This window comes from Oncorhynchus clarkii, chromosome 29 (genome assembly GCF_045791955.1).
Source record: "Oncorhynchus clarkii lewisi isolate Uvic-CL-2024 chromosome 29, UVic_Ocla_1.0, whole genome shotgun sequence".
NCBI classification, from domain to species: domain Eukaryota; kingdom Metazoa; phylum Chordata; class Actinopteri; order Salmoniformes; family Salmonidae; genus Oncorhynchus; species Oncorhynchus clarkii.
The window spans coordinates 39,222,534-39,241,836 of NC_092175.1; the positions used below are offsets into that span (position 1 = coordinate 39,222,534).

The window sequence follows — 19,303 nt, forward strand, 5'->3', positions numbered from 1 at the left end:
TGTAGTAGATCATAGAGTATAGTATAGTGTATAGTGCAGTGTATAGTGCATAGTATAGTGTATAGTATGGCGTATAGTATAGTGTACAGTATAGTATAGTGTATAGTATAGTGTACAGTATAGTATAGTGTATAGTATAGTGTATATTACATAGTATAGTGTATAGTATAGTGTATAGTGTATAGTATAGTGCATAGTATAGTATAGAGTACAGTACAGTGTATAGTGCATAGTATAGTGTATAGTATGGTGTATAGTATAGTGTACAGTATAGTATAGTGTATAGTATGGTGTATAGTATAGTGTACAGTATAGTATAGTGTATATTATACAGTATAGCATAGTGTATAGTATAGAGTATAGCATAGTGCATGGTATCGAGAATAGTATAGAGTATAGTGCACAGTATAGCACAGCGTGTAGTAGAGTATAGTAGTGTGTATAGTATAGTACATAGTATAGTGGGTGGTATAGTGTGCAGTAGACTATATTATAGTGTATAATATAGTATGGTGTATAGTATAGTGTGTGGTATAGTGCAGTATAGTACATTATAATGTATAGTATAAGTCTGTAATATACTATCATGTAGTGAAGTGCAGTGTATAGTCTAGTGTGTAGTACAGTATAGTGTATAGTATAGTGTGTAGTAGAGTATCGTACGGTGTATGGTGTAGTGTATAGTATAGTACAGTGTGTATAGTGGCGTGTATAGTATAGTGTGTAGTAGAGTATAGTATGGTGTAGTGTATAGTATAGTACAGTGTGTATAGTATAGTGTGTAGTAGAGTATAGTATGGTGTAGTGTATAATATAGTACAGTGTGTATAGTATAGTGTGTAGTAGAGTATAGTATATAGTGTGTAGTATAGTATAGTGTATAGTATAGTGTATAGTGTGCAGTGTATAGTATAGTATATAGTACATAGTATGGAGTATATTATAGTATGTAGTATACTGTATAGTGTATATTTTAGGGCGGCAGGGTAGCCTAGTGGTTAGAGCATTGGGCTAGTAACCGGTTGCAAATTCAAATCCCTGTGCTGACAAGGTACAAATCTGTCGTTCTGCCCCTGAACAGGCAGTTAACCCACTGTTTCCGTCATTGGAAATAAGAATTTGTTCTTAACTGACTTGCCTAAATAAAGGTAAAAATAAATAAATAGTGTGTGTTATAGTCTAGTTTATAGCAGATTATGTAGATTACGGTATGGAGTACAGTACAGTCTGTAGTACAACTGTAGCACTGTAGCGTCAGGGGATCTGACAACTTTTCTAAATGTCCCCCTACACAAGGACATTACACCTAGAGAGAGAGGAGTGTGTGATCAGTGTATTGTTTTAAACTACAGTGAGCGTGTTGTCAAGGGGATTTATTGATTCCTTACCTTCTCCTCTGAGTCTCCTGGCTGACAGGTAATCACGCCATCGCCAGGGCATCTGGGAAACGTGTCCTTACAGTTCCTCAGCCACTGGAAACGAAGAAGAGAAAGTGAAAAGGATGGGAAGAGAGAAAAAAAAGAGAGAGGGGAGGAGTGTTACTTATCAGGGCTTGTTAGACTGGGCTAGCGGGTCAAAATCTCATCTAACAGACTGTAGCGTACATTCTAGGCTTTTCTGTCAAGTACAACTGTAGCACTGTAGCGTCAGGGGATCTGAAAACTTTTCTAAATGTACTGTAACGGGCCTCATTGCCAAAATCCTGAAGTATCCTTTTAAGTCACTACTACCCATAACGGTAATGACTTTGATCTGTAAAGCTCTTTTCTCAAACCCAAGGTGCTACAGATAACCCTATGATAAGGAGACACTGTAGTGTTATCATAGGGTTATCTGTAGCACCTTGGGTTTGATAACACTACAGTGTCTCCTTATCATAGGGTTATCTGTAGCACCTTGGGTTTGATAACACTACAGTGTCTCCTTATCATAGGGTTATCTGTAGCACCTTGGGTTTGATAACACTACAGTGTCTCCTTATCATAGGGTTATCTGTAGCACCTTGGGTTTGATAACACTACAGTGTCTCCTTATCATAGGGTTATCTGTAGCACCTTGGGTTTGATAACACTACAGTGTCTCCTTATCATAGGGTTATCTGTAGCACCTTGGGTTTGATAACACTACAGTGTCTCCTTATCATAGGGTTATCTGTAGCACCTTGGGTTTGAGAACACGACAGTGTCTCCTTATCATAGGGTTATCTGTAGCACCTTGGGTTTGAGAACACGACAGTGTCTCCTTATCATAGGGTTATCTGTAGCACCTTGGGTTTGATAACACTACAGTGTCTCCTTATCATAGGGTTATCTGTAGCACCTTGGGTTTGATAACACTACAGTGTCTCCTTATCATAGGGTTATCTGTAGCACCTTGGGTTTGATAACACGACAGTGTCTCCTTATCATAGGGTTATCTGTAGCACCTTGGGTTTGATAACACTACAGTGTCTCCTTATCATAGGGTTATCTGTAGCACCTTGGGTTTGAGAAAAGAGCTTTACAGATCAAAGTCATTACCGTTATGGGTAGTAGTGACTTAAAAGGATACTTCAGGATTTTGGCAATGAGGCCCGTTACAGTACATTTAGAAAACATTTCAGATCCCCTGACTTTTTCCACATTTTGTTACGTTACAGCCTTATTCTAAAATATATATTTTTTAAAATCCTCATCAATCTACACACAATACCCCATAATGACATCACAATACCCCATAATGACATCACAGTACCCCATAATGACATCACAATACCCCATAATGACATCACAATACCCCATAATGACATCACAATACCCCATAATGACAAAGCAAAAACTGGTGTTAGGACATTTTTGCAATTGTATTCAAAATAAAAAACAGAAATACCTTATTCAGTATTCAGACCCTTTACTATGAGACTCGAAAATTGAGCTTAGATGTTTCTACCACTTGATTGGAGTCCACCTGTGGTAAATTCAACTGATTGGACATGATTTGGAAAGGAACACATCTGTCTATATTAGGTCCCTACAGTCGACAGTGCATGTCAGAGCAAAAAATCAAGTCATGACATTGAAGGAATTGTCCGTAGAGCTCTGAGACAGGATTGTGTCGAGGCACAGATCTGGGGATGGGTAACAAAAAATGTCTGCAGCATTGAAGGTCCCCAAAAACACAGTGGCCTCTATCACTATTAAATGGAAGAAGTTTGGAACAACCAAGACTCTTCCTAGAGCTGTCCGCCAAGGCCAAACTGAGCAATCAGGGGAGAAGGGAGGAGACCAAGAACCCAATGGTCACTCTGACAGAGCTCCAGAGTTCCTCTGTGGAGATGGGAGAATCTTCCAGAAAGACAACCATCTCTGCAGCACTCCACCAATCAGGCCTTTATGGAAGAGTGGACAGACGGAAGCCACTCCTCAGTAAAAGGCTTGGAGTTTGTCAAAAGGCACCTAAAGGACTATGTCCATGAGAAACAAGATTCTCTGGTCTGATGAAACCAAGATTGAACTCTTTGACCTGAATGCCAAGCGTCCTGTCTGGAGGAAACCTAGCACCATCCTTACGGTGAAGCATGGTGGTGGCAGCATCATGCTGTGGGGATGTTTTTCAGCAGCAGGGACTGGGAGACTAGTCAGGATCGAGGGAAAGATGAACGGAGCAAAGTACAGAGAGAGATCCTTGATGAAAACCTGCTCCAGAGCGCTCAGGACCTCAGACTAGGGCGAATGTTCACCTTCCAACAGGACAACGACCCTAAGCACACAGCCACGACAATGCAGAAGTGGCTTCGGGACAAGTCTCTGAATGTCCTTGAGTGGCCCAGCCCGAGCCCGGACTTGAACCTGATCGAACGTACCTCTCGAGATATCTGAAAATAGCTGTGCAGCGACGCTCCCCATCCAACCTGACAGAGCTTGAGAGGATCTGCAGAGAAGAATGGGAGAAGCTCTGCAAATACAGGTGTGCCAAGCTAGTAGCATCATACCCAAAAAGACTCGAGGCTGTAATTGCTGCACAAGGCACTTCAACAAAGTACTGAGTAAAGGGTCTGAATACTTATGTGAATGTGATAATTCCGTTTTATAATTTTTATAAATTTGCCAAAATATCTAATAACCTGTTGTTGCTTTGTCATTGTGGGGTATTGTGATGTCATTATGGGGTATTGTGATGTCATTATGGGGTACTGTGATGTCATTATGGGGTATTGTGATGTCATTATGGAGTATTGTGTGTAGATTGATGAGGGAAAAAAACAATTGAATACATTTTAGAATAAGGCTGTAACGTAACAAAATGTGGAAAAAGTCAAGGGGTCTGAATACTTTCCGAATGCACTGTATCTACTTCCCCAGAGTCAAATGAACTTGTGGAAACCATTTTTATGTCTCTGTGTGTAGTATGAAGGAAGTTACAGGTAGTTTCATGAGCCAATGCTAACTGAGCGTTAGCACAATGACTGGAAGTCTATGGGTATCTACTAGCATTAGCATAAAAATGGTCTCCACAAGTTCATCTGACTCTGGGGAATTAGATAAAGGTCATCATTGCCAGATCAATCAAAGTCAGTATCTTTATGGGTTGTAATGTCTAAACAGATCATATTCAGTATCGTTATGGGTGGTAGTGTCTTACTGAGACAGCGGCCTCTTCTCTGTTGTTGTAGGTGTCCAGATACTCCTGCAGCTCCAACACACTGAACTTCATCTTCTCTAGTAAACCATAGGAGATGATCTGGAGTGAGGGAACAGAAGAGGAGAAGAGGAGGGGAGTAGTGGAGAAGGATAGGAGAGGCAGGAGGAGAGGAGAGCAGAGGGGAGAAAAGGATAGGAGAGGTAGGAGGAGAGGAGAAGGATAGGAAAGAGGCGGGAGGAGAGGAGAGGCGAGAGATAGGAGAGGCAGGAGGAGAGGAGAGGAGAAAGAGTGGAGAGAAGGAGAGAAGGAGAGGAGAGGCGGGAGGAGAGGGATAGGAAAGGAGAGGAGAAGAGGATAGGAAAGTCGGGAGGAGAGGCGGGAGCAGAGGAGAAGGATAGGAGAGGAGGAGAGGATAGGAGAGGAGGGTAGAGGCGGGAGGAGAGGAGAACGAGAAAGAGAGGTGTAAGATGCAGGAGGAGAGGAGAGGCGGGAGGAGAAGGAGAAAGAGAGGTGTAAGATGCAGGAGGAGAGTAGAGGCGGGAGGAGAGGAGAAGGAGAAAGAGAGGTGTAAGATGCAGGAGGAGAGGAGAAGGAGAAAGAGAGGTGTAAGATGCAGGAGGAGAGGCGGGAGGAGAGGAGAAGGAGAAAGAGAGGTGTAAGATGCAGGAGGAGAGGAGAAAGAGAAAGAGAGGTGTAAGATGTAGGAGGAGAGGCGGGAGGGAAAGAGTTAAATATATAAGAAGTTGTTCATGTATCAACTAGAGTTCTCACCATACCAGAATTTAGACTTAAATACCAATACCAGGTTTAGTATCAGGATTCTCCATACCGTCACCATACTCAATACCAAAACAATACCATGGCAAAAGAGAAGACATTAACCAGTCAGAGAACGGCAGTTGATGCAGACAGATACAATTTTGAGTTCAATATCATTTGATTTAAAAAAAAATTACATCAACATTTTTTCAGACAGCCATGTATGCATTAACGAATAAATTATACAATCATACAACTAATTCGACTTTGTTTTGTTTTTAACAATCTAACTACATAACAACATAATGGTAATCATTTTACAGATAGAGGCGTTGTCGTGCCCTCTTCACGACCGTGTTGGTGTGTGTGGGACAGGAAAATTCCGTAGTGATGTGGACACTGAGGAACTTGGAGCTCCCGACCCCTCTCCACTACAGCCCCTTCGACGTGGTTGGGGTCGTGCCCTAACCCTTAAAGAGTTATAGTCTGTATGGACTTTGTTTTGCGAACAAGAAAAACGGTGTCAACATTTCTACATGCCGTGTAGCATTACTCAAATGTGGGGCTCTAACATGATGCAGCCCAGACTCCCAGCCCAGACTCCCAGCCCAGACTCCCAGTCCAGACTCCCAGTCCAGACTCCCAGTCCTGACTCCCACTCCAGACTCCCAGTCCAGACTCCCAGCCCAGACTCCCAGCCCAGACTCCCAGTCCAGACTCCCAGCCCAGACTCCGAATCCAGACTCCCAGCCCAGACTCCAGCGCAGACTGCCAGCCCAGACTCCCAGCCCAGACTCCCAGTCCAGACTCCCAGCCCAGACTCCCAGTCCAGACTCCCAGTCCAGAAGCCCAGTGGAGACTCCCAATCCAGACTCCCAGCCCAGACTCCCAGCCCAGACTCCCAGTCCAGACTCCCAGCCCAGAAGCCCAGTGCAGACTCCCAATCCAGACTCCCAGCCCAGACTCCAAATCCAGACTCCCAATACAGACTCCCAGTCCAGACTCCCAATCCAGACTCCCAATCCAGACTCCCAGTCCAGACTCCCAATCCAGACTCTTAGTGCAGACACCCAGCCCAGACTCCCAATCGAGACTCCCAGTCCAGACTCCCAATCCAGACTCCCAATCCAGACTCCCAATCCAGACTCCCAGTCCAGACTCCCAATCCAGACTCCCAATCCAGACTCCCAATCCAGACTCCCAGCCCAGACTCCCAGCCCAGACTCCCAGTCCAGACTCCCAGCCCAGAAGCCCAGTGCAGACTCCCAATCCAGACTCCCAGCCCAGACTCCAAATCCAGACTCCCAATCCAGACTCCCAATCCAGACTCCCAATCCAGACTCCCAGTCCAGACTCCCAATCCAGACTCTTAGTGCAGACACCCAGCCCAGACTCCCAATCCAGACTCCCAATCGAGACTCCCAGTCCAGACTCCCAATCCAGACTCCCAATCCAGACTCCCAATCCAGACTCCCAGTCCAGACTCCCAGCCCAGACTCCAAATCCAGACTCCCAATCCAGACTCCCAGTCCAGACTCCCAATCCAGACTCCCAATCCAGACTCCCAATCCAGACTCCCAGTCCAGACTCCCAATCCAGACTCCCAGTGCAGACACCCAGCCCAGACTCCCAATCCAGACTCCCAATCGAGACTCCCAGTGCAGACTCCCTGCCCAGACTCCCAATCCAGACTTCCAGTCCAGACTAGCAGTGAGTAAGTGGAGCTAACATAATGCAGACCAGACTCCCTGCGGGTAAGTGTAGCTAACATGATGCAGTGCAGACTATCAGTTGATAGGTGGAGCTAACATGATGCAGTGCAGACTATCAGCGGGTAAGAGGAGCTAACATGATGCAGCCCAGACTCCCAATCCAGACTCCCAGCCCAGACTCCCAATCCAGACTCCCAGCCCAGACTCCCAGCCCAGACTCCCAATCCAGACTCCCAGCCCAGACTCCCAGCCCAGACTCCCAGCACAGACTCCCAGCGCAGACTCCCAGCGCAGACTCCCATCCAGATTTCCAGTCCAGACTAGCAGTGGGTAAGTGGAGCTAACATGATGCAGCCCAGACTCCCAGCCCAGACTCCCAATCCAGACTCCCAATCGAGACTCCCAGTGCAGACTCCCAGCCAGACTTCCAGTCCAGACTAGCAGTGGGTAAGTGGAGCTAACATGATGCAGCCCAGACTCCCAGCCCAGACTCCCAGCCCAGACTCCCAGCCCAGACTCCCAGCCCAGACTCCCAGTGGGTAAGTGGAGCTAACATGATGCAGCCCAGAATCCCAGACACCCAGCCAGACTTCCAGTGGGTAAGTGGAGCTAACATGATGCAGCCCAGATTCCCAGCCAGACTCCCAGTGGGTAAGTGGAGCTAACATGATGTAGCCCAGACTCCCAGCCAGACTTCCAGTGGGTAAGTGGAGCTAACATGATGTAGCCCAGACTCCCAGCCAGACTCCCAGTGGGTAAGTGGAGCAGACAGGGTGTGTGCTATAATGGGGGTAGGCAGGCTGTGCTGATAAAGGCTTGATCCATGAGACATTTGACAGAAGAACTGAAAGTAACAAATTATAGTACGAGAAAGTACAGACGTTTTGGTATACCTTGCAACACTAGTACCAACTCAAACCTAAAAGTTTGACATTACTTACTGATTACAATCAATGGAAATTATTGTTTGATATTTCTATGAAAACACCAAATAAATTGCTATATTTTCAGTCATACAAATGCTATGGTTTGAGTCGAGTCAGCCCTACTCACCGTATCAGCGTCTACGTAGAGCGTGGGGCAGTCGGAACACGTTGTCAACATGTCAGATGACCTCACGAACTTTGACCCGATGCCCCTCAGGCCGTCTCCTAGGTAACCAGCGGCGTCACTGGTCAGGGAACAGAACTTAGTCTGGATGTTCTGAGAAGAGAGAGAGAGAGAGAAAGAGAGAGAAAGAAAGAGGAGGAGACATTTAATGTTATATAAAACAGTTACAATGACATCACCCCCAATGACTGTTACACCAATGACTGTTACCCCAATGACTGTTACACCAATGACTGTTACACTGTTACAATGACTGTTACACCAATGCCATCACCCCCAATGACTGCATAGAACTTTCCAGAGTTTGATCAGTTGATTTATTGATTGACTGACTGACTGATCAATCGACTGATTGATTACCTGGAAGAGCGATGAGAAGACGTGGAAAGTATAGACGGCACAGGATCCGTCTGAGTCGGTTACCAGCTGGTTGATATGGCAACGCCATGCCTCCTCAGCGTCGTCACAAACAGTGGGTTGGAACGCAGCCAAGATGGCGGAGAAGAACGGTGAGGGGGGAGGAGGAAAACCAAGGTCCTCTAGGTCATCCACGTCATCACGGAGACTGTCAACACAGTAATGGGAGAGACAAGAATTGGACAGGCACACAGTAAGTTAGACATTGATTTAGGAGTGATATCCCCACTACTCATTGATATAGGAGTGATACAACAACAACTCATTGATATAGGAGTGATAGCTGTCTGCCCAGGTACTGGAACACACACACACATAGCAACCAGAAACCTATATCAATGAGGAGTGGTTGTATCACTCCTCATTGATATAGGAGTGATACAACCACTACTCATTGATATAGGAGTGATACAACCATTACTCATTGATATAGGAGTGATACAACCACTACTCATTGATATAGGAGTGATATAACCACTACTCATTGATATAGGACCTGGGCAGACAGCTAGCAGGGCTCTATAGGTTTCTGGTCCTGGTTGCTATGTGTGTGTGTGTGTTCCAGTACCTGGGCAGACAGCTAGGGTCTAGAAACCCCAGCGGGGGTCTACAGAGCTCCATGCTGTGTCCATGGTGACCGTGGTGTTCCAGGTCCAGAGTGAAGCTCTCCCCCTCCCAACAGTCAGATCCCAGGGCCTGGGGAAGGTCATTCACACTGAGAGACAGGTCAGATCCCAGGCCCTGGGGAAGGTCATTCACACTGAGAGACAGGTCATCGTCCTGGCCCTGGGGAAGGTCGTTTACACTGAGAGACAGGTCATCGTCCTGCCCCTGGGTGTCTTCATCATCACCACCCTGGAGGAGGAGGAGGGGGGGGGGTGGGAGAGAGGTCCAAGGCCTTTGTCTAATTGTGTTTTTGAAGTGTGTGTGTGTGTGTGTGTGTGTGTGTGTGTGTGTGTGTGTGTGTGTGTGTGTGTGTGTGTGTATGTGTGTATACTAACCCGTAGTCCTCCCTGCTCGTCGTGTGGAGGTCCCTGGCTGGTACCTGGTGTGGTGGCGTTGAGGGATTGTGGGTCGGCTGATGTGGTGTCGCACGACGTAGAGAGAGAGTCCGTGTGGTTGGTCTCCTCTGACGGAGAGAGATTAGTCTGCAGGGTAAGGCAACATAAGACATCTCATTTTCTGAAACGAACAATGAATCCTAAATCTACAGGACACCTCAAACCCTGTCCCGAGGACTCAATGTTTCCAAATCCTGGGGTCAGTTTTAAGAATATGGCCGTACTTGGCCGTTTTAGTGATATTCATGTTGTGTTCTGTTGAGGTTGTGCTATGTTCATCTCATGGTCAGTACTAACCAGTTGCGAGTGTAGTTGTGGTGTGTTGAGGTCGTGCTATGTTCATCTCATGGTCAGTACTAACCAGTTGTGAGTGAGACAGACTCTGACTGGTAGAGGACTCTTCTTCCTCTGATGATTGGTCAGAGTCCTGTGGGTCTTCTTGTCCCAGACTGGGGGTGCTGCCTGAGTGTTGACTCTCCTCTAACAGGTCACCAAGCTCTGTGCTGTCCAGAGAACGCCTCCGTACACCCCAGTTAAAGTTATCCACGCTCTCGCCCTGAAAACACACACACACACACACACACACACACACACACACACACACACACACACACACACACACAACTTAAGCAGTGCTCCTCTGCAAAACTCATATCTGGCATGCATTTGTTCAAAACGGCACACAAATATCATTTGACTTAAAAGGATAAATCACAGAAGTTACAGAGTTACTTTGGTGAAAAAACAAACAAAAAAAAAAAGCATGTCAATGTAATTTTGAAATTCTGGGTGAACTATGACTTTACCTATTCATGGACTGCATGTTTCCTCACGATGTTGTTTTGAACTGATACCCGACTGAGCATTCTAACGCATCGACAATGAGCACTAATGAAGATTTCATCTAAAGTGTGTTTTTACAGTGGCTTGGAAACACGATGACATTTCAATAGGAGGCAAATACTTAAGTAAGAAAATCTTTCCTCATTATTTCGATGTCACCAGATTGACTTTCTTAACGTTAACTAGCTCGCTAAGATTGAGGGGAGCCCACCGTAATTTTTAGCTAGCTGGCGTTAGCTTTGCTAGCTATTTTTTTTGACAAACTTTGCTAGCTATTGACAACATTGCCATCTGTCTTAAGTAAATTTGACGACAATGATAATGCTTGGTAAAGTTGTTTCCTTCTAAATATTTGACTACTTTAGCAATTACATTGTATTTCCAGGCACTATAGTGTAATTTAAACGAAGCATTTATTTGGCCTCTGTCCACAATGACTAGGCTTATCACCACTTTAGGGCACCACGATGGCGCCGACGATAGAGGACGGCTTGAGAAAGTTCATAACAATGGCACGACGCGACTGCGTTACGGAGGTGCAACCTATGAATATCAGCGTCTGTAAGTTACCATAACAACACTACAGCACTGTTATGAGCTCATGCACAGAACGGCTGACTGGATCACCCTAGCAACAGGCATTTAAGTGTGACATCATTAGTGCTGCCTACTGCACACGCTCAGAGCGCCACATTCACAGCGTGAGACAGAGCTTACCTGGAGCTCCTAATGCAGCAGAGGGGAGAGAGAGAAATACAGAGTTACAGAGAGAGAGAGAGAGAGATGGGGGAAGAGAGAGAGAAGAAGAAAACATTACAGAAACAGCGTGTTAGGGACAGAGAGAGCTAGAGAGAAGACAGGCATACACAAAAGAGAAAGGAAGAGAGAAAGGGAGAATACTGTATATACATTTGTAAAAGCAAATATGTACATGAGTGACGTCAGTGTGGGAGTGGCCTGGTGCTGTCTTTGGTAACAGTCTAAGTGGGTGTGGCCTGTCTCCTTAGTAACAGTATGGGAGGATGTGGCCTGTGTCCATGGTTACCCTTAGCGTGGGTGTGTCTCTGTCTCCATGGTAACTGTCTCACCTCTCCGTCCTCCAGCTCTACATCCAGGAAGTCAAAGTCTCGGAACACTCTGAACTGCTGCTCCGACGCCGTGTCATCCAGCGTGTCTTCTCTGGTTCCTCCCTCCTCCGAAGACACGCCGCTCCCCTGAACCTCCATCATCATGTCCAGGTCCCCACAGGACGAGAATATCACCTGTAGGGACAGGTAACCACGACGACAGGTTTATAACAGTGTCATAACAGTCTGCACCTCCATCAGCTCCAGACCACCTGTAGGGACAGGTAACCATAACGACAGGTTTATAACAGTGTCATAACAGTCTGTAGGGACAGGTAACCATGACGACAGGTTTATAACAGTGTCGTAACAGTCTGTAGGGACAGGTAACCATAACGACAGGTTTATAACAGTGTCATAACAGTCTGTAGGGACAGGTAACCATAACGACAGGTTTATAACAGTGTCATAACAGTCTGTAGGGACAGGTAACCATAACGACAGGTTTATAACAGTGTCATAACAGTCTGCACCTCCATCAGCTCCAGACCACCAGTAGGGACAGGTAACCATGACGACAGGTTTATAACAGTGTCATAACAGTCTGTAGGGACAGGTAACCATGACGACAGGTTTATAACAGTGTCATAACAGTCTACACCTCCATCAGCCCCAGACCACCTGTAGGGACAGGTAACCATGACGACAGGTTTATAACAGTGTCATAACAGTCTGTAGGGACAGGTAACCATGACGACAGGTTTATAACAGTGTCATAACAGTCTACACCTCCATCAACCCCAGACCACCTGTAGGGACAGGTAACCATGACGACAGGTTTATAACAGTGTCATAACAGTCTGCGCCTCCATCAGCTCCAGACCACCTGTAGGGACAGGTAACCATGACGACAGGTTTATAACAGTGTAAGGAAGAGGCGACAGTGTGTTGACTCACCGAGGGGTTTTTGGTGAGGCCAACCTCTTGTCCACACAGAGACAGAACGTTCACCAGCTTCTCTCTAGTTCTCTTCTGCAGGAGGGAGAGGAGGAGGAAGTGTTATTGAACATATGAACTGTAGCTTTAACGTTTCTCTATTATGGATCATCTTCTCCAACTAAACCCTCTAGCATAGTTACAGTACCACAATGAAACAACCTTCAACAAACCACTTCACAACCAAACAACTGAACACATCTCTCTTGCAACAACAAAAAATCTCAATGAGACAAACCAACAACAAAAAACTATGTCTCTCTTTGACCAAATACCGTGGTTAAACTAACAGAAGGAAACAACCGTGTTACCTAACTAACTGACTGACTGGTATATTACCTGTGAGGACTGAGGTCTCCTCCAGCTGACAGGCACTAGGACGGTGTTGGAGTTAGAACCAGAGGAGGTGGAGGAGGTGCTACGGGTCACAGCCCTGGCCTTCCCCTCTCTACCCCCTGACCCCTGCAGCTCATCAAACCTCCGCCCGATCACTGGAGTCTAGGAGAGAGAGAGAGAGTGAGAGAGTGAGAGTGGGAGAGAGAGAGAGAGAGGGAGAGAGAGTGGGAGAGAGAGAGTGGGAGAGAGAGAGAGACAGAAAGAACGAGAAAGAGAGAGAGAGAGAGAGAGAGAGAGAGAGAGAGAGAGAGAGAGAAAGAGAGCGAATCAAATAAACAGATAAACAAACAGCTATTAATACTATAATATTTTAACACTAACCATCCAGTCTTTACTTAGTAACATATCTCTATAAACATGAATACTATTAGAGAGAGATAGAGAACAAGGAGAGAGAGAGAGAGAGAGAGAGATATGTCAGTAGTTCAAGGTAAGACAGACTATGCGTGTCTGTGTTCGATGGCTCTCCCACCTCTGATATGTCAAAGGTGAAGTCCAGTGTCTTGCCGGGCAGGGCCTTGGCTGATCCGTCCCAGATCCTACTGACCTCCAGGTTAGAGAGGTCACCGTGGGCGTGGCTATAAGCTGGGTGGACCAGACTGGCTGACCGAGACACCACCAGCTTCAGAATGTTTAGCGCATCCTTCCAGTGGACCGTCTGATGGGACAGAGAGAGAGAGAGGGTTACACACACACACACACACGCACGCAGCCAAATTTAGGATATTGCAGTATATGGGGTAGATATTATGGGGTATTGGGGCAGAAATATGCAGTATTGGGGCAGGTATTGCAGTACTGGGGCAGGTATTGCAGTATTAGGGCAGGCATTACAGTATTGGAGTAGATATTGCAGTATATGGGGCAGATATTGCAGTATTGGGGCAGGTATTGCAGTATTGGGGCAGGTATTGCAGTATATGGGGTAGATATTGCAGTATTGGGGTAGATATTGCAGTATTGGGGCAGGTATTGCAGTATTGGGGTAGATATTGCAGTATTGGGGCAGGTATTGCAGTATATGGGGTAGATATTACAGTATTGGGGCAGATATACGCAGTATTGGGGCAGGTATTGCAGTATTGGGGCAGGTATTGCAGTATATGGGGCAGGTATTGCAGTATTGGGGCAGGTATTGCAGTATATGGGGTAGATATTGCAGTATTGGGGCAGGTATTGCAGTATTGGGGCAGGTATTGCAGTATATGGGGTATATATTGCAGTATTGGGGAGGGTATTGCGGTATTGGGGCAGGTATTGAGGTCGCTAGGTAGGTAGAGGACTGACCTGTACAAACTTCTCGATGGTCTTCAGGACGTCAGCGTTGAACTGTCTGACCTGGACAACCGTCATGTCCATGTGGCTCAACAGACAGTAGATGATCTGGAGCAATGACTGTTGCATGCTGGGTAGGCCCTTGTCCAGGAGCTACAGCAGAGAGAGTGGGGGAGGGAGAGGGGGAGAGAGTTGTAGACCAGATGATAAGTTGTAGACCATAATATTTACCAAGAGAGTTTTCATCTATAGTTTTCATTGCTGTCAACTTACCACCAAAAAAACTATGCTGGCACTAAGACTGTACTCAACGAGCTGAATAGGGCCATAAGTAAAGCTCATCCTAGTGATGTTAATGCAGGAAAACTGAAATCTGTCTTACCTCATTTCTACCAGCTTGTCACCTGTGCAACTAGAGGCGAAAAAAACTCTAGATCACCTCTACTCCAGACTCAGAGATGCATACAAAGCTCTCCCTCGCTCTCCATTTGGCATATGTGACACAACTATCCTCCTGATTGGAATATGTTCCGGGATTCATCCGATGGTATTGAGGAGTTTACCACCTCAGTCACCGGCTTCATTAATAAGTGCATTGACGACGTCGTCTCCACAGTGACAGTGCGTACATATCCCAACCAGAAGTCAACCAGTTTCCGCTTTCAAGTAGAAGAACACTAATCCGGATGCTTCTAAGAAATCCCACTACGCCGTCAGAAGAAACATAAAATAGGCAACGCATCAATACAGGACTAAGATCAAATCCTACTACACCGGCTCTGACGCTCGTCGCTACACCAGTGTAAATCCTACTACACCGGCTCTGACGCTCGTCGCTACACCAGTGTAAATCCTACTACACCGGCTCTGACGCTCGCCGCTACACCGGCAAACTATCACGGATTACAAACTAACACCCAACCGTGAGCTGCTCAGTGACACAAGCCTAACAGACTAGCTAAATGCCTTCTATGCTATGGGGCAAGCAACACTGAGCCATGAATGATAGCTCTAATTGTTCCGGACGACTGTGTGATCACACTCTCTGTAATTGATGTGAGTAAGACCTTTAACCCCCTAGAGTCGATGTCCGTGACCCTGCTGAAATCTAATTAGCATAATAAAAAATCCCCATCAAAATGTGTCAGTCTTTTTTTTGCATGGTCTGCGTCTTCCGCATCTGCGGTGAAAGGTGGTAGAGCTAGAGCGGTGTTTGTCAGACCATGAGACATCCCGAAAATCAGTCTTCTCTCGAAAACGTCTGAACGGTTTGGCCTACAAAACTATTTGATCCATCTATGGAAAGATGAGACTCTCACAAACACAATGGTGTTCTCCGTTTTAAGACCCCCCCCACAAGTGTCACGAGACTCATCTGGGGACAGCCGATCTGCCAACTTCTGTCTGTAGCATCAGAACAGTTTGGGCTACACACTAATATGACCCTTCTATGGAAAGGTGAGTCTCTCACGAACACATGCATGTCGGTTGTTGCTCTGGGATGCCCACAAGCCTCACAAAACTAGTCTGAAGGTAGCCAGTAGTTAACCAAATGAATTGAAGTATACATGGAGATTGTTTAGTGCTTAAAATAAGAGGTTAAATACAAAACAGTTTCCTGATCTTTCTAATATTATCTCTCAGATATATGACAGACACTTCAGAACAAACGTACTTTATATTTTTTTTAGGGGGGTACTATTCGTTTATTTATCAAGCTGTTGTTCAGTGCGTTTCTATGGGTTAATAGCATTAAGGCCAAATTCAATGTTTCATCAAATTAGTAATATTATTTTATACCTTAAGGGGTCCAAAAATTCTTAATCAAATAGCTAAATGATCCTTGGTATCGTAAAACAATTCCATATGTTAGCTTAGTATAAATAGTTAGTTCAATAGTTAGCCAAATAGCTACTTAGACTATCTGCATTGACAATTTTTGCAATAACTTTTTTTTTTACTCATCACATACGCTGCTGTTACTGTTTATCATCTGTAACGTTATTCCTAGTTACATGCACTACATTACCAAAAGTATGTTAATTGTTCAGCAGTCTTATGGCTTGGGGTTAGAAGCTATTGATGAGCCTTTTGGTCCTAGACTTGGTGCTCCGGTCTCTGACAATTTTATCGGATTTCCTCTGACACCGCCTATTATATTGGTCCTGGGTGGCAGGAAGCTTGGCCCCAATGTACTGGGCCATTCGCACTAACCTCTGTAGCGCTGTTACGGTCAGATGCCGAGCAGTTGCCTCTGGAAGACGTTGCTTCCAGAGGTAGTTTGGAACTCGGTAGTGAGTGTTGCAACCGAGGACAGACAATTTTTATGTGCTACGCACTTCAGCACTCAGCGGCCCCGTTCTAAGAGCTTGCGTGTCCTACCACTTCGCGGCTGAGCCGTTGTTGCTCCTAGAAGTTTCCACTTCACAATAACAGCACTTACAGTTGACCGGGGCAGCTCTAGCAGGGCAGAAATTAGACAAACTGACTTGTTGAAAATGTGGCATCCTATAACGTTGCCACGTTGAAAGTCACTGAGCTCTTCAGTACGGGCCATTCTACTGCCAATGTTTGTCAATGGAGATTGCATGGCTGTGTGCTTGGAGTGTTTACATACACTATATATATATACATCGAACGCCTGCCTATGGATTCAGTACGGGTACCCGTGTATATAGCCAAGTTATTACCTGGTACTTCCTGCATATAGTTATCATTGACTCAGTACTAGTACCCGTGTATACAGCCAAGTTATTACCTGGTACTTCCTGTATATAACCTAGTTATCATTGACTCAGTACTGGTACCCCGTGTATATAGCCAAGTTATTACCTGGTACTTCCTGTATATAACCTAGTTATCATTGACTCAGTACTGGTACTCCGTGTAGAGAGCCAAGTTATTACCTGGTACTTCCTGTATATAGTTATCATTGACTCAGTACTGGTACCCGTGTATATAGCCAAGTTATTACCAGGTACTTCCTGTATATAGTTATCATTGACTCAGTACTGGTACCCGTGTATATAGCCAAGTTATCGTTAATCATTGTGTATTTATTGTTACATGTTATTACTTTTCTATTATTTTTGTATTTAATTTTATTTTCTTTCTCTCTGCATTGTTGGGAAAGGCCCTGAGTAAGCATTTCCCTGTTAGTCTACACCTGTTGTTTATGAAGCATGTGACAAATACAATTAGATTTTGATTTGATATGGGTCATATATTCCGTTTTTAAAAAAGTCGATTATTTGTAGGACCTCAGACTGATAAAGGTATTTGTAACACTGGGTGGAAATGTGCATATTGGTGAATTTAAAGCCCTTTCCATGTACTCACATAGGTGGCCATGTTGAGTGTGATGCTCACCTCAGCCATGTAGGTGGCCATGTTGAGTGTGATGCTCACCTCAGGTATGTAGGTGGCCATGTTGAGTGTGATGCTCACCTCAGGTATGTAGGTGGCCATGTTGAGTGTGATGCTCACCTCAGCCATGTAGGTGGCCATGTTGAGTGTGATGCTCACCTCAGGTATGTAGGTGGCCATGTTGAGTGTGATGCTCACCTCAGGTATGTAGGTGGCCATGTTGAGTGTGATGCTCACCTCAGGTATGTAGGTGGCCATGTTGAGTGTGAGGCTCACCTCAGGTATGTAGGTGACCATGTTGAGTGTGATGCTCACCTCAGCCATGTAGGTGGCCATGTTGAGTGTGAGGCTCACCTCAGCCATGTAGGTGGCCATGTTGAGTGTGAGGCTCACCTCAGCCACAAAGTTGACCATGTTGAGTGTGATGCTCACTTCAGCCATGTAGGTGGCCATGTTGAGTGTGATGCTCACCTCAGCCATGTTGAGTGTGATGCTCACCTCAGCCATGTAGGTGACCATGTTGAGTGTGATGCTCACCTCAGCCATGTAGGTGGCCATGTTGAGTGTGAGGCTCACCTCAGCCATGTAGGTGACCATGTTGAGTGTGATGCTCACCTCAGCCACATAGGTGGCCATGTTGAGTGTGATGCTCACCTCAGCCATGTAGGTGGCCATGTTGAGTGTGATGCTCACCTCAGCCATGTAGGTGGCCATGTTGAGTGTGATGCTCACCTCAGCCATGTAGGTGACCATGTTGAGTGTGATGCTCACCTCAGCCACATAGGTGACCATGTTGAGTGTGATGCTCACCTCAGCCATGTAGGTGGCCATGTTGAGTGTGATGCTCACCTCAGCCACATAGGTGGCCATGTTGAGTGTGATGCTCACCTCAGCCATGTAGGTGGCCATGTTGAGTGTGATGCTCACCTCAGCCACATAGGTGGCCATGTTGAGTGTGATGCTCACCTCAGCCATGTAGGTGGCCATGTTGAGTGTGATGCTCACCTCAGCCATGTAGGTGGCCATGTTGAGTGTGATGCTCACCTCAGCCATGTAGGTGGCCATGTTGAGTGTGATGCTCACCTCAGCCATGTAGTTGGCCATGTTGAGTGTGATGCTCACCTCAGCCATGTAGGTGGCCCTGTTGAGTGTGATGCTCACCTCAGCCATGTAGGTGGCCATGTTGAGTGTGATGCTCACCTCAGCCATGTAGGTGGCCCTGTTGAGTGTGATGCTCACCTCAGCCATGTAGGTGGCCATGTTGAGTGTGAGGCTCACCTCAGCCATGTAGGTGGCCATGTTGAGTGTGATGCTCACCTCAGCCATGTAGGTGGCCCTGTTGAGTGTGATGCTCACCTCAGCCATGTAGGTGGCCATGTTGAGTGTGAGGCTCACCTCAGCCATGTAGGTGGCCATGTTGAGTGTGAGGCTCACCTCAGCCACAAAGGTGACCATGTTGAGTGTGATGCTCACCTCAGCCATGTAGGTGGCCATGTTGAGTGTGATGCTCACCTCAGCCATGTAGGTGGCCATGTTGAGTGTGAGGCTCACCTCAGCCATGTAGGTGACAATGTTGAGTGTGATGCTCACCTCAGCCATGTAGGTGGCCATGTTGAGTGTGATGCTCACCTCAGCCTTGTAGGTGACCATGTTGAGTGTGATGCTCACCTCAGCCATGTAG

At 46.0% G+C, this 19,303-nt stretch overlaps 1 protein-coding gene across 1 annotated transcript in view; it reads right to left on the minus strand.

Annotated features, from left to right (window-relative positions):
* Positions 1-19,303, minus strand: part of LOC139387949 (furry homolog b (Drosophila)) — a 163,647-nt gene that overhangs the window by 4,749 nt on the left and 139,595 nt on the right. Inside the window, exons 49-60 of the mRNA XM_071134348.1 lie at positions 14,269-14,409; positions 13,454-13,639; positions 12,925-13,083; positions 12,547-12,621; positions 11,611-11,784; positions 10,041-10,235; positions 9,620-9,766; positions 9,187-9,473; positions 8,562-8,766; positions 8,145-8,294; positions 4,621-4,719; positions 1,389-1,472 (exon numbers count right to left, since the gene is read on the minus strand). Of these exons, the coding sequence (XP_070990449.1) occupies positions 1,389-1,472; positions 4,621-4,719; positions 8,145-8,294; positions 8,562-8,766; positions 9,187-9,473; positions 9,620-9,766; positions 10,041-10,235; positions 11,611-11,784; positions 12,547-12,621; positions 12,925-13,083; positions 13,454-13,639; positions 14,269-14,409 (1,902 nt within the window). The remainder of the gene's footprint in view (positions 1-1,388; positions 1,473-4,620; positions 4,720-8,144; positions 8,295-8,561; positions 8,767-9,186; positions 9,474-9,619; positions 9,767-10,040; positions 10,236-11,610; positions 11,785-12,546; positions 12,622-12,924; positions 13,084-13,453; positions 13,640-14,268; positions 14,410-19,303) is intronic.